We start from the raw sequence: 15689 nt of genomic DNA on the forward strand, positions 1-15689 counted from the left end.
TTACCTCAGGTATTTCAAGTAACTGTAATTAAATTCACTTTTAATGACTAATAAAATGGTCAAACAAACTGACAACAATTAGTTATTGTTATCAAGTTATAATATTATCAAAATCGTGTCAGTTTAACTTTTAATTTTAACCCCCAAACTATATTGCCCCCTCATTAATTTTTGTTGACCCTTTAATCGAATCGCAATCACAATTTGAATCGCAAGAGGCTCCGATATGAAATGTATATGCATTATTTAATTTCCCCAACCCAAAGCAAATGCATGACTGCAGTCTGTGTGTGACAGTCTTACTAGCCAATTGAGTAAGCATACTTTCGTTCAGCCCAATCAGAATTGCACAAGCGAACTAAGCGGCACACCCACAATAAAAAAACAAACAAACAGGAAAACGTGGACAATTGGGATGATGGCGTCTGCCACTTCAGAAGCATTAATAGACAAATTAATATCAAAGAAAAACAGCATTGGTAATATGCAGTGGTGGAACTGAAAAATCATACTCATGTAAAAGTACCATTACTTGCCTAAAAATGTAGTGCAAGTAGAGTAAAAGTATCTGTTGTAAATATTACTCAAAGTATGAGTAAAAAGTAGACCTTTCAAAAGTACTCAAGAGTAGTGATTCTTTCGCTGTAAAAAGCTGATGCATTTACATGTAATTTGTACATGTGTGTGTAAACGTGACATTCTGTAGTGCATTTATTTATTTCCCAGCAGGCACACAAGGTCATAAGACGTTAATATTAGGTTAGATTTAGGTTGTGATGTCAGGTGACCAAAATTCAATGTCTAGCCAGCGTCTAATGACAATGTTATTTTGATGTCCAATAATGACGTCAAATGACGTTGATATTTGGTCGATTTTAGGTTGTTAGAAAGTGACCAAAATCCAACATCTTAAACCAATGTCATATTGACATCAAATACTGGCATTTATTCGTCAGGTATGGCAACCAAAATACAATGTCTGATAGACATCATAGTGGTAACATCCACACAACGTCAAGCTATAACTTCTTTAAACTTTTAATCTTTATTTTGTTGATTTTATGTTGGACGTTGGACATTGACGTCAGCCTGACGTTGAGTTCTGACGTCAACACAATTTTCATTTCCAAACAAAATGCAACGCCACCATGAGGTTAGAGTACAATCTGACGTCATGTTGACGTCTTGAGGCTGCTGGGTGTTTAAGGTCATTTTGGTCATTATACAGTAAACATCAATCATCTTCTCATCAGTAACATGCATCTAAACAGTCTCTGGGTCAATGCGTGTAAAGCTTTTGGGCATCTTCTTTGACACTTTTAATGCTTCCAAACAGTTTTCTGCAATTATAAAGAGCACATCTTAAGGTAGTTCATTATGATGCGATTTTACCTTCTATGTGCGATTTGATTGGACAGGAATCACAGGACTGATTTTTATAATCCCCATAGACAAGAAAAAATAAAGTAGTGACTGCAGGTTGAAGAAAAGTAGTGGAGTAAAAGTACCAATACTGCAGTAATATGCCGAAGCATGCTAATAGGACTTTTAATTTGCCAGTAACCTGGGTTAATCGTTTCCGGTGAATTGCATGCCAATGCAAAAGACGAGTTTAAGGTCTGTTTTCTTTAAAAATCAGCGACCTCCACTGGCTGAGTGATATCCGATATAAAGAGGGTCTCAGATTGTACAAGAAGCACTGCATTAAATAACATTTTTCTCAGCCATGTCATTATAATATGAGCATTTATTTTACCCCAGTATATTCAATGTAGCTTTTGCGCTAGCGTGCTGATTCTGACGGGCATGTGCGAGTAAACGGCTTTTTGTCTCATTTTACGCTTGAGCAACTGAATGAATGCCAAAGTCTGTTTAACTGATTGTATTTGAATTACATTACAACATTGATGCTGTAAAAGGAACTGTATAAAATGAAAAAAAAACTCATAATAACAGGTCACCGCAAGTTTATCAGTATGGGAAACACACTAGCTCGGCATTTACCCTATTACTGTAATTTGAGTATTTATAACTAGTTACTTTACACCACTGGTAATATGAAAATATTTTGGTTTTAAAGTCACAGACACCGAATAGGTCAGTTTTAAGAGTTGTCGCAGAATTGTTGCCACGGCTTACAGATTATTGAGCTGAAGCCTGACTACAAAATTCAATCTCAAATCAAATTGCAAATCGCAACATCTGTCAAAAAAATGCAATTGCCCTAGTTGACCCCTAGTGGGGGTTGTGTCCCCAAGATTGGGGATTAATCAGGTACATTAGTTACTTATGAATTAGGTTGAGGATTAAGCCTCATAATTTTGCCTATGCAAGCCTATGCATAATTTTGTGTTGTAACAACAGTAAGCAAATGGAACATGTGCATCAAAAGATCGTAAAGTATAATGGTATAACGATGACTGATTTCCTTGACATATCATTTTTAAGTGTACCTCACTCCGGCGTTTGTCAGAGCTGTGGCAGCGATCAGTGGCTCCAAAGCAGAAGCACTTGGTGCAGCCTTTAGCATTAGTGGGGTCCAGATGAAACGTTCCCAGCTTGCACTGGTCGCAGCGAGGGCCTTCCACATTTTCCTGAGAGAGCCCAAACATCAATATATAACAGATATGAATTATTGTTCTGAGAGAAAACAGACCTATATAATAAGAAAGGGGCAGAAGGAGAGGAAAAGACACCTTGCATAGACAGCGTCCGGTGAAGGAGTCACATACATTCATCTCAGTTCCCGCCTCATTGCAGTCACATGGCCTGCAGTTGGGGTAACCATAGAAACCCGGGGAACACCTGTCACACTGACGGCCAACAATGTTGTTTCTGCACCTGAGGGGAGAGTGATGTACTTTGGCATGATGCAGATTAAATGAAGTACATAGAGATCAACTGACACTATGATAATAGGATGCCTGTAGCTTGTGCTCTCTGTTATATCATAAGTGAAATGTGGCAATGTTTTGATGAATTGTTCAAACTTACAGAACGTTCTGACCCAAGACATGGACATTAGGTAATTAATCTGACCCGGGCCTTGGCTTTGACCTTACTTTTGGTTTACAACTACATAAAAAAAACTGCCATAGTTATTTACCATTCATCCAGTTACAGTTGAAATGAAAGTGACGTCAATAGATGACGCATGAACAGTTATAATGTATGACATTTCCTCACAGTCAGTGGAGCTCAAATCCGCCTCCCTGTGGATTTGAAACACTGCCTAATGAGGGGACGGTGCGTCAGCCAGTGGGCGGAAATAAAGACTCCTAAAAATAAATACCTCTGGAATTCCTGCAGTTAATCCTTATATAGACAGTATTGTTATAACCAGACACAGTGGTTAATAATATCAGTCCATCAGGCAGCGCTTCACAGAAGAAAGGTTTGGCTCAGGCGTAAAAGCTCAGTTGTAAACAGTCCATTGACTCCATTCCAATTCAAACGACCTGACTTCAAACACTCAAGACACGTTCAGTCTCACAAATTCCAGGAACCTCTTCTCTAAACCAAAGAGCCAAGTAACAAATTACAACGGATCTATTTTCAGTGGCCCTGAATTTTGTTTTATTTTTTTGTTTTATACAAAAATGAAGCACAATTTTTTTTGTTCACCTAATCATCTAGGGAAAAAAAAATTCTTATGCTGTTTCATTAGTTCCCCTTGACTTCTTGATAAAAGTAATTTCCCAATAAAATCAGACATTACATACCACTAAAATATTATGTTATGATGCACATGGGATCATTAATATTTGATTGGCCACAGGCTTTCCTAATGAGATTACAACAATGATTATAACAATGATTATTTTCCTCTTTATTTTTAAGTCTATCTAAGCTTATATTAAACTTTCTATGGATGTGAGACTTTTATTTTGAAAAAAGCTCTCAGATAATGCAACCAGGTATGAATCTCAAGTCACCACAGCTCGTTGTCAGAAAGACCGATTCTAAATTTATTTAGCCCCCCCTAAGAGCTATCAGGTCTGTTTAACTATATCTTTTGTTAGTTTAAATATTGTAAGTAGTGTATATTGTGGAATTTGTTGCATATGTAATGAGGCAACAAACACATGTAGACTGCTAAATATAAGTGTTTAATGCATGTTTATGCATCATGTCATATCACGCAGCTCTTACTGCCACTTTTCTGAATCTAAAGAACAGCAATACCTTTTAGCTGTTTATGCAGAGGTTGATATTAATTCCTGCCTGTGTTTTCCCATATGTTAAAGCTTCAAAAATACAACTCTAAATACATCTCTGTCAGTCCGTTTTGTGAGTACAATTTTAATTTCGCCGATATATTGTCCACAACACAATTCAGGAGCAAAATGGGTTACTTAGGTGGCATAAGAATAGCTTACTTACTCCTTCTAGCCAAAATAAATCATTTCTGGAGATTGTTTGAATTTACCTAAGCCTCATATATTCTATGTAGATATAAAACAAATTAAATGTTGAATTAATGCATTCCTTTAAGGTTTGCATGAACTGGCCATTTTGTTTTTCATATTGTGACGCAGTTTCATAAAAAATGCAATATTAAATGAGAAAACAGTGGCCGTGGCTTGTTTTTTTCTACTGCAAGCTGATTGGATGTAGTAAAGTAGGCATTTTATTCTGAAAGATTGGGAACAGACACCTCCTCCTCGCCATTTCTGTTTGTTGTCAAAACTGACAGTTGGAGGGTGTGGTTGAGAATATTAGCCATGCCCAATACCCAAGGCAGACGTAATTTGAAAAATTTAGCTGAAAACAAACAGGACTTTCATTTTCTGAGATAACAAAATCAATAACTGTTTCTTAATATGCGTTCTTCAGCGTTCTTGCATCCTTGTGTTCTCTTGTAACGTCATCATAAACCGGAAATTTCAGTTCCAAAACTCAAGACCATATTAACGGAGGACACATAAAAGTTCCCGGATGCGTTCTTGATGCTTCGCTCGAGAAGTCCCAGAAGTCATTGCAGCTGAATAAAGGAGGTTGGAAGTGCAGAATTTTTTTAGATTTATTATTAAAGTTCGGAGATAAAACTTATTTATCTCAGGAGTTTTCTAAATGAGACGGTAAAAGTAAACACTCACATGAAAATCTTAATAAAGGCATAAACACATTAAGGGTGTTAATTTGCTGCAATTGGTATTAAAATATGTTTTATTTGTATTGTGCAAAGAATATTTGTAAGGTTTTTGTACATGTTATATTTATATTGAAAAGGGGAAAAACAATACATCGATGTATAAATGCTGTAATGTTTAAATAATTTCCTGTTAAAAACGCAGCATTCTCATTTCTCACATTCTCTGGTCTCGCGGTCTTCCCAGGTGACCTAGCAAGAACGTCTCCACAAGAACGCAAGTCCATTCTCTGCGTTTTTGAAATTGAGACAGCCAAAATGTCAGTTTTGATTTTTATGTGTAATTTAAAAGGAAGTCAACCCCATGAGTTTGTGCACTACTGTACAGTACCTGCACTGCCCATTGTTTGTGTCACAGCTGATGTCCATTGACGTGACTCCAGGCCTGGAGCAGTTACACATCTCACAGCCCACCAGAGGATGGCAGCCGAATGTTTGAGGCTCACAGGTCACACAGTCCGGCTGGAGGGTCCGGGGTGGACAGATACATTCACCCGTCACAGGCTCACACAGACGCGAACCACAGTTACATGCTGAAGAGAGAATGAGGAAACAATTTCACTCATCGGTCCGTCGATCCCTTATATCAAAGTGTGTTTGGAGACACTCACGTCTGCAGTTGGGGAAGCCGTAGTATCCTGTGGCACACTGGGAACAGTCTCGGCCAATCACATTGGGTTTGCACCTGCACTGTCCACCGAAAGACTCGCAGGTGTCGCTTTCGGCACCCACTTCATGACAGCCGCATGGCACAGCGCCGTTATTGAAGAAGGAAGACAGAGACACGGCAGAGCTCAGGCAGAATGCAGACGATGAGGAGGGGCTGACAGGAGAGAATGTAAGATGTGATGTTAGGATGAAGAGCATTAAAATGTATTACACATATTATATTACATGTATGAATGGTATATGTAAACCATATTTAATACTGTCAGACAAGATAATGTTTTTCTCCACCAATTATTTGAATAAGATGTTTCTGCATATTTGTTTTTCCCTTTCTGTTCACATTTTAATTAATAAATCAAACTAAAAAACAACAACAGTTTAAATGAAATTTAAAGAAATTTACATTTGAACCGATCATTTTATTTTATTTTAATTACAATTATTACTTTACTACTATTCAAGGTTCAAGACACCCTGAAGTGCTTTTTTTTTTTTTTAATTTTAACAGATTTGTGTGTGTTGAGCATCAGTTAAGATGATGTTAGCACCTGTCAGCTTTAATTGTGGGGAAAACTGGATAATTTTGAGCTTTTGTCAGCTAATTTTATCTTCTGGGTTTGAAATAATTTTGGGGGATTTATAATGTTTATATAAACACGATTATCTTTATGATAATATAACAAATTATGGTTTTGTGTATATGAAATTACGAACAACAAATGTTGCAGGGCATTAAATTACTGTTTATTTCTTTGCATTTTAACTTTGTAAATTATGAAATCATGGGTCTCCTCATGGTTTGTGTCTCATTTTGAGGGCCAACTGACAACAGTTGTTCACTCGCCTCTTTTTTCCCTTGTTCTGCCAGCCATGGTCACTCCTACCTGTACTCACAGAGCTCCACGTCCATTATGATGCTTTTTTTTTTTTTGTTCTGAGGTAGACTTGAACCAAATGAGGGGGGTATCATGGCCCTTTAATTACAATATACAGTTACAACAAATATGTATTTTTCATTCATTCATTCATTTTCTTTTCGGCTTAGTCCCTTTATTAATCTGGGGTCAACACAGCAGAATGAACCTCCAACTTATCCAGCATGTGTTTTACGCAGCGGATGCCCAGCTGCAACCCATCTCTGGGAAGCATCTATACACACTTATGCACACTCATTCACTACGGACAATTTAGCCTACCCAATTCACCTGTACCACGTCTTTGGACTGTGGGGGAAACCAGAGCAAACCCAAGCGTCTGCGGGGAGAACATGCAAACTCCACACAGAAACGCCAACTGACCCAGCCGAGGCTCGAACCAGCGACCTTCTTGCTATGAGGCGACAGCACTACCTACTGCGCCACCATGTCGCCTGTATTTTTCATAATGTGAAATGATGATTTGTTAATGATGACCTAATGATTACATTTTTATAACTTGTTATTGTAGGATTTAGAGTGTAATTTATGTTATATTAATGTAATTGTTATTTTTTCTATCTAGCTGCATTTTTTGTTTCAGCCTTAGTTTAAGTAATTTAGCACTTTTAATTCAGATTTCTGCATTAATATGGATATAGAATTTTAATATCCACCATTCATTTGCTTATGGACTATTCTCATTTACAACCATTTCAAACATTTATGGTGCGCCCTTACATATATCCAATTGTGCACTTTCCACACTGAATAACATACTTAATGTAAAAGCTGTTTTGTCCACAGTTGCTGATGAAATCGTAGGATTTATCCAGCAGCTCCTCGGACAGAAAGCTGGAGCTGTAACTGCCCTCTGGCACCACCAGCACATAGTCCTAAAACACAAGCGCAAAACAAGTTATTTTCAATGCTGAACAAAGAATCCATATCACCTAAACGAACCCCACGAACTCGCTCACCAGCCACAGTGTCTTCCTGTCAGGCACACGCAGCGTCAAGATCACCTCATGATCTGTCACATCCAGGATGATCTGATTCTCTGACATAACAACACTGCGACAGCCATAACCGTGAGGACAAAAGGATGCGTTGACATTGCCTGAAATAAAAAGCGACCTTAAACACTAGAACTGGCTGTTTTTCAAATGAGAGTCTGATTGATATCATGACTACGTGCTTCATTCAGGGTCAACTCAGCATAATCTGACTCCTGTAACTACTTTGTAAAGACAGTAACATAATACAATGACTTAATCTGTTTTTTAATCATATCCAAACAGTAGTCATGAGCATAGGTAATATTTTTTTTAGGTTTACAACTACTGCTGGCGGTTTTGGTTTTAAAAAAAATAAAGCATTTACAGGGTTAAAACAGAAGGTGTTTAAATGTGTTTGTTCACCCTGCCATATGCGTCCTCCGTTGATGTAGACCTGGACGTTGTACGTTGGATGCAGGGGCTGATGGTAATGCAGGATGAACACATAACGACCCAGAGCATGAACACGTGTTGAATACACCACAGCGTTCTGGAAAATCAAGCAGATCAATGACTCACACACCTGCTTTTTTATTAGCATTCAAATACACTTTATTAGGTACACCTGTCCAACTGCTCATTAAAGTAAATTTCTAATCAGCCAATCACATGGCAGCAACTCAATGCATTTAGGCATGTAGACATGGTCAAGCTGATCTGCTGCAGTTCAAACTGAGCATCAGAATGGGGAAGAAAGGTGATTTAATTGACTTTGAACGTGGCATGGCTGTTGGTGCCAGACGGGCTGGTCTGAGTACTTCAAAAACTGCTGATCTACTGGGATTTTCACGCACAACCATCTTTAGGGTTTACAGAGAATGGTCCGAAAAAGAGAAAATATCCAGTGAGCGGCAGTTCTGTCAACACCACAGCCTACCTACAGTAAGTATTGTTGCTGACCATGTTCATCCCGTTATGACCACAGTGTACCCATCTTCTGATGGCTACTTCCAGCAGGATAACGCACCAAATGATAATGTCACAAAGTGTGAATCATCTCTGGTTTCTTGAACATGACAATGAGTTCACTATACTCAAATGGCTTCCACAGTCACCAGATATCAATCCAATAGAGCACCTTTGGGATGTGGTGGAATGGGAGATTTGCATCATGGATGTGCAGCCGACAAATCTGCAGCAGCAGCATGATGCTATCATGTCAATATGGACCAAAATCTCTGAGGAATTTTTCCAGTACCTTGTTGAATCTATGCCACAAAGGATTAAGGCAGTTCTGAAGGTAAAAGCGGGTCCAACCCGGTACTAGTAAAGTGTACCTAATAAAGTGGCCAGTGAGTGTATAATTAAAGGACAAACTACAAGACATGGCTAAACAGATGTGGGAAATAGTTTAACAGAATACAATTTAACAGAAGTAACAGCTGCAGGTACAAAAAACAAAACACAGCATTTAAAAAAAAGAAAGTATTAAGTATTATGAAAATTTTTAAGTGCAGAAACAGATAACATTTCTGCAATTATAATAATAATATATTTTGTAGATAGTTTTGTATCTGTCATTAATTTTATTATTATTATTATTATTATTATTATTATCATCATTAATTGTATTATTATTATTGTTGTTTTTATTTGTCATTATATTATTTTTTATTAAAAAAGTGTTCCAGTGTCTACCTGACTAGTGTCCAGAAGCACGTGTTCAGTATTATCTGCTGCAGTCGGTGGTGTGGAGGTCATAGGTTGGTCTGCATACAGAGATGGGTCAGGGGCTGAAGCCAGAATCGGCTCTGCGACAGAAGAAGCCTGACCCTCTTTCAGGACCAAAGACTGAGGAGGATTCTGGAAACGGGACGGGATGCAGGAGCCGCTGAACATAATATGAAATATGTTGATATGTAATAGTAACAGTACATAAATAGGCAGCATAGACAGATGAATCAAAATCTAAAAACTGCAGCAAAACAATTACATGTAGTTGTCAGAAAGGTCAAAGTTTGCAGAAAATGAATCAAAACAAAGCAAATAAAAATGTATAAAAACAAAATAATAATAATAATAATAATAAATAAATAAAATAAAATAAATGAAATAAAATGAAATTAAATGTTTATTATGTTTATTAAAGTTTAATTATAAGTTGTGCTGGGCAAAAATTAATCATGATTATTTGCATCCGAAATAAGTTTGTTTTGACATAATTTAAGTGTGTGTAAAGTGTGTGTACTGTGCATATTTATTATATATATATATATATATATAAATGCATGCATATATTTGAGAAAATGTTTATTTATATTTAGATATTAAATATACATGTATATGAGACAAATTATATATACATTTTAATATCCTTGCAACTAAATTATTTCGTATAGTTTTGTTTCTATATACATTTACATAATAAACATATATAACACACACACACATTTATTAAATCAAAACAAACTTTTATTTTTATTTTCAGCACTAATAATGTGTTTAAATAACATCTGTTTAGCTGTAGAAGTTGGACAATTACAAATAAAATAAACTATAAAAATATAATAAACTGTACAGAACAAGTGCTTCCCTTTAAAAGCGCACAACGCTACAAGCAAACCAACTTGACAGAATCTTTTTTAGAATCCCAGGATGAACGTGTTATTCACCTGTCTGGAGCGAAGTGGCCATGAGTGCTGATGCAGTGAACTCTGGGCTTCAGATACTCCATGGTGAACTGAGCACGAGGGATGAGGAACACTTTGTGCTGGATAGGAAATCATACACACACACTCGTAAATGGCATGTTTACAGTGAACACAAATACCTGCAGATATTATGGTGAATTCAAGCAGAAAAATGCTCTCTTACAAGGAAGAAGCTGCTTCTTTCAGCAATGAGCTGGATTTCAGCATTCGCGGAGACAGTGAAGAGGGCCACACGCTTCATGTCATCAACAGACACTGAACGGCACAGAAAACTACAAAGAGAGAGAAATATATACACAATCTATCAGAGAAAAATTTGAAATAAATACCACAAAGAGACATATTGAGCCAACAAATGGAGCATGGGCATCCGAACACGCAATTACTTAAATACGTAATTACTCTCACACGTGATTAGGTTTCTAAAATGTTATAAGTATGCAAATGAGGCAATATTTTATGAAATATGCACTAATCTGCATACATTTCAAGCACAAACATTTGAACAAGGGATAAAAGGTTTTGTGGATTTTTTTTTAGATATTAGAATTTTCTAGAGAAGATTTTTAATCACTTTTGATCAATTTAATTTATTCAAAAAATACTGTCAAAAACACACAGAATAAAATGTAATCAAACAATCTACATAAAAAAATCCCTTCATAAAAACCTTGAGAATGCTGATATGAATAAAACTGTGAAGTTTGGTATGTATAAAGCTGCTGAAGAGGAGATTAATGGCTCAGCGAAGGAGGAGAAAAACTGATTTTGAGGAAAAGGCCCTTTTAAAAATTTATTTTGTAATCGAAATCTACTGACACAAATTGGTGAAGTGCGACAAAAGAAATTTGTGGATATTTTATTTCTATGAAAAGCCAAAATCTCATAATACACAAGTGCATAAATAAACTGTGTTTTGCTTGCAGGGTTTCACCTTAAAAGTGCGGTATCAACAGCAGTTCAATTCAACTGTCAAAAAGAGTGTTAAATACATGACTCTTAATGCAAAAAAAACAACAAACAAAAAAACTTCATAACAGTTAAAAAAAACAGACCCTAAAAACACACAAGTACATAATATAACTCTGATTAAAAGCTGCAAGTGAACACCTGAAGTACAAAAGCACAAAGTCAAAGAGAAAAGGCTCACGTTGATGGAGAATTCATTGTGTCTTGATGAATTTCTGATGAATGTATTATTCTCATTTATATGCTTATTTGAGTGATTTCAGTATTTTTGTTATTATTATCTATTGTATTATTACCATACCTGTGGCATTATTATCAGGTATGTGTGTTTTGGTAAAAAAAAAAAAGTCACCCTGTGTAAACACAGTCAGAGATGAGAAGATAAATTAGAAGAGCAGCATTAATGTCACAATAAGGGTAGATTTATGGAAGCAAGGCCATAAGGACACCTGCATTCTGTTCTGTAACTCATGATAAGGCACACCTGCACGAGCACCCACACTCATTTGTAATGACTTCTAAAAAATATGAGTACCCGTGAACTTCAGCTGAACTTACAGTTGACAGCGAACAAGATATATTGTTGAGCATTGTTTTATGGCTGAGTCATCACTTTTGAAATAGGAAGGAAAGACCTTAATTGGATATGGGATAGGCCCCTGAAAGACCTTGAGATTCTATTGGTGGCGGACACCTGAGAGATTTAGGAGAAGCTGATGGAGGTGTGTAATGTGTAACCTTGGGTGGAGTATTAAGACACAGAAATGTATTTAAACTGTGTGCAAGCCTATATTCGGGAGACACTCGAACGACCTGTCTCTGTTGTTACTGATGCTGTAAAAATAAACTGCTTTGCCTAAAGACTTTGGAGATCTTAGACTTAGAGACTTAGAATATTTTGCAGACCAGAATCTTTTTTCCACAACAACGTCAGCAAAAGAAACCCACCTGTATTTGCAGTGGAGCAGTGTTATATGCTCCTGATGAGTGGATTCACCTGCTGAGCTGACAGACACTGTGAGGTTTTGAGGGGCTTGATCTTCACTGGCATATTCAACCACCAACACATACTCTCCAGGAACAGGAACTCGACCACGGAGCCAAACGCTCATCTGAACACATTTATATTGTATGTTTTCAACCCAAATGCATGCACACTCTTAATCACTGACGAACAAAAAAACATTCACTCAAAACCAAACTAGGCTGACCCTAAACTTCAGTGTATTTGAGAAATTGCTTACTCTCTCTACATTTGACCGCATTGTTTCATCATGTGTGCACATGCTCACATCATTGCCGCTGCAGATGGCCATGCTGGGATGGCGAGGCGTGATCTTTTCAGTGTGGCAGGGTCTGGGCAGGTGATTGTCAGACCTGCAGCTGGCATCATTGCTGGAGATGGACGGGAACTCATCCAGAGACAAATACATGTACTGCAGACAGCTGAACACAACAAACAACAGATTACTCCAGTCTCCAGTGCATTCAACAAACAGACACAGGACAAATGTACACATAAAAAAGCTGCTTTTCTACTGACTTCTGATTGGGGTCCTGTGTGTGACTGTATGAACAGGGCTCAGTCACTTGAAGCTGCAGGATAGGAGCCTCGTAATATGCACTGGGCAACAGGACCAGATAGTCCTGCAGAAAGAGAGCAACACAGAGACTGTGTTTAGCGTTTCTTCATGCATTATTATTGAAAAGAGCATTCCCCCCCCCCCCCCCCCCCCCTTATTATTTATTGGTAATTAACAATCCCATACATTGTTGTATACAGTGCAGACTAAAAATTTACAGACTGTCTTAGTTTAAACCTGCTCTTACTTTCATATAAAACTGTACATCATAATACTGTATATGCAATGGAAAATAACTGAGGAATTACAAATTATGGTGGTGTGAAAAAGTGTTTGCCCCCTTACCGATTTCTTATTTTTTGGCATGTTTGTCACACTTTTCAGATCATCAAATGAACTTAAGTATTAGTCAAAGATAACACAAGTAAACACATGCAGTTTTGAAGTTATGTTTAAAAAAAAACACTTTTTCAGAAGTTTAGGTTCTGTAAGATTGTGAAATTAATTTGAAAAGAAGTCTCTTATGCTCACCAATAGTACATTTATTTGCTCAGAAATACAGAAAAAGTAATTAAAAAGTGTCACATGATCAAGTTAAAATGACTCTAGTATGCTGATTGAAAAAGTAAGATTAACTAGCAATGTTAAGGGTGACATCGAATGCCCATTTTTAACACACTGATATGATTCTTTTGGTTCTTAATAAAAAGTCTAACATACTTTGGTTAAATGTGTCAATGGTAATGTAAACACCCTTTTTTACCATGTACAGTTTTGAAGTTATGTTTTTCACACAGGGCTTTGTAGTTTTAGATTTTGTTTTCCCTTAATAACAAAAACCTTCATTTAAAAACTGGGTAACACTTTATTTTGATGGTCCATTTGAGTATTAGTAGACTGTCTGCTTAATATCTGTTGATACTGCTCCTTCAACAGACATTTAACTGGCAAAAACTTTGCAAGAACATATCAACTTACCCTAACCCTAACCCCAACCTAACAGTCTATTTATAATCTAATGAGAATTAGTTGGCATGTAGATGCAATGTAACTTAAAATAAACAAACGGACCATCAAAATAAAGTGTGACCAAAAACTGCACGATGTGTTTACTTGTGTTATCATTGACTAATATTTAAATTTGTTTGATGATCTGAAACATTAAAGTGTGACAAACATGCTAAATGAAAGAAATCAGTTCGGGGTCAAACACTTTTCGCATCACTGTAAATTCAATCATACCTTCTGACTATCTCATGAAAAAATATCCTCAGATGAACGAGAAAATAAATAAAAATAAATTAACTAATTAAAATAGGTTACAATTAAATTGGAAAAACTAATTTAAAAAATACAGTTGAAGTGAGAATTATTAGCCCCTATTTGATTTTTTTTCCCTTGTTTAAATATTTCCTAAATAATTTTAAACAGAGCAAGGAAATTTTCACAGTATGTCTTATAATATTTTTTCTTCTGGAGAAAGTCTTCTTTGTTTTATTTCGGCTAGAATAAAAGCAGTTTTTAATTTTTTTGAAACCCAATTTAAGGTCTAAAATTATTTAAGGTATAAAATTATTAGCCTCTTTCAGCTATATTTTGTTTCGATAGTCTACAGAACAAACCATTGTTATTCAATAACTTGCCTAATTACCCTAACCTGCCCAGTTAACCTAATTAACCTAGTTAAGCCTTTAAATGTCACTTTAAGCTGTATAGATGTGTCTCGAAAAATATCTAGTCAAATATTATTTACTGTCATCATGGCAAAGATCAAATAAATCAGTTATTAGAAATGAGTTATTAAAACTATTATGTTTAGAAATGTGTTGAAAAAAGCTTCTCTCCATTAAACAGAAATTGGGGGAAAAAATAAACAGGGGGGCTGATAAATCTGACCTCAACTGTAGATGGAAAATAAGATTAAACCAATAAAAAAAGTCCCTCTATGGAGTAATTTTTTGTGTATTAGACCTGAGATCAACTGAACAGGACAAGCCTTTGATGTAGTCTAAAAGAGGATTCTTGGTCTTGTAAAAAGATTTGAGAGATCCTAAATAAGTAAACGTCTTAACTTCTCAAGTAATATGCAGCTAAAGATTTCCCTGATCCAAGAGAGAATATTCAAAAGAGGTTTTACCAGCAAAATCCCTTCCGCTTCAATGATAACAGTCCAGGTTCCCGGGTTTAAGACGAATGGCTCCACAAAGCTGTTTTGAGGCACGTTCACGAACGTTGGTTCTGAACTGGGGGCAAAGACAATCTGTTTGGACTGTTCAGAGCCTGCAAAAACAAAAGGTGAAATTCTGATTTTTGAGGATGCAGACAATAAAAGATTATGAGCAACTAAACTTAAGAAAAAGTTAGTTACATATTTATTATTTATTAAACAAGACCAATAGCTCTCATTTTGATTCAGTAAAATTCTTGATTCTGTTTTCGATTTTTGATTTGGTTCAATGAATATAGATTTAATTAAAAGAAATGAAGAGCCTACACCTGCATATTGAGGTACACATTGGTACAACTTTTGGATAACACAGACGGATTTAACACAGATTATGGAAAAAGGCTGATTCGCTGCTTTTGAGAAACCACACACAATATGTAATAAACCATATTTAATCATTTAACTGCTTAAATATTGATTAAAAGTCCTAATAACCAAGGTTTTAACTGCTGTAAAAGAATGCTTC

General features: G+C 36.3%; 1 protein-coding gene across 1 annotated transcript in view; it reads right to left on the bottom strand.

Annotated features, from left to right (window-relative positions):
* The window catches only part of lama5 (laminin, alpha 5), a 176182-nt gene that overhangs the window by 63401 nt on the left and 97092 nt on the right, over positions 1–15689 (bottom strand). The window contains 14 exon segments of the mRNA XM_056448715.1: positions 2454–2594; positions 2697–2841; positions 5484–5685; positions 5764–5975; positions 7516–7631; positions 7716–7855; positions 8157–8283; positions 9432–9624; positions 10406–10503; positions 10608–10716; positions 12362–12525; positions 12706–12859; positions 12957–13060; positions 15134–15276. Of these exon segments, the coding sequence (XP_056304690.1) occupies positions 2454–2594; positions 2697–2841; positions 5484–5685; positions 5764–5975; positions 7516–7631; positions 7716–7855; positions 8157–8283; positions 9432–9624; positions 10406–10503; positions 10608–10716; positions 12362–12525; positions 12706–12859; positions 12957–13060; positions 15134–15276 (2048 nt within the window).

Source organism: Danio aesculapii, chromosome 23 (genome assembly GCF_903798145.1).
Source record: "Danio aesculapii chromosome 23, fDanAes4.1, whole genome shotgun sequence".
Taxonomy (NCBI): Eukaryota; Metazoa; Chordata; class Actinopteri; order Cypriniformes; family Danionidae; genus Danio; species Danio aesculapii.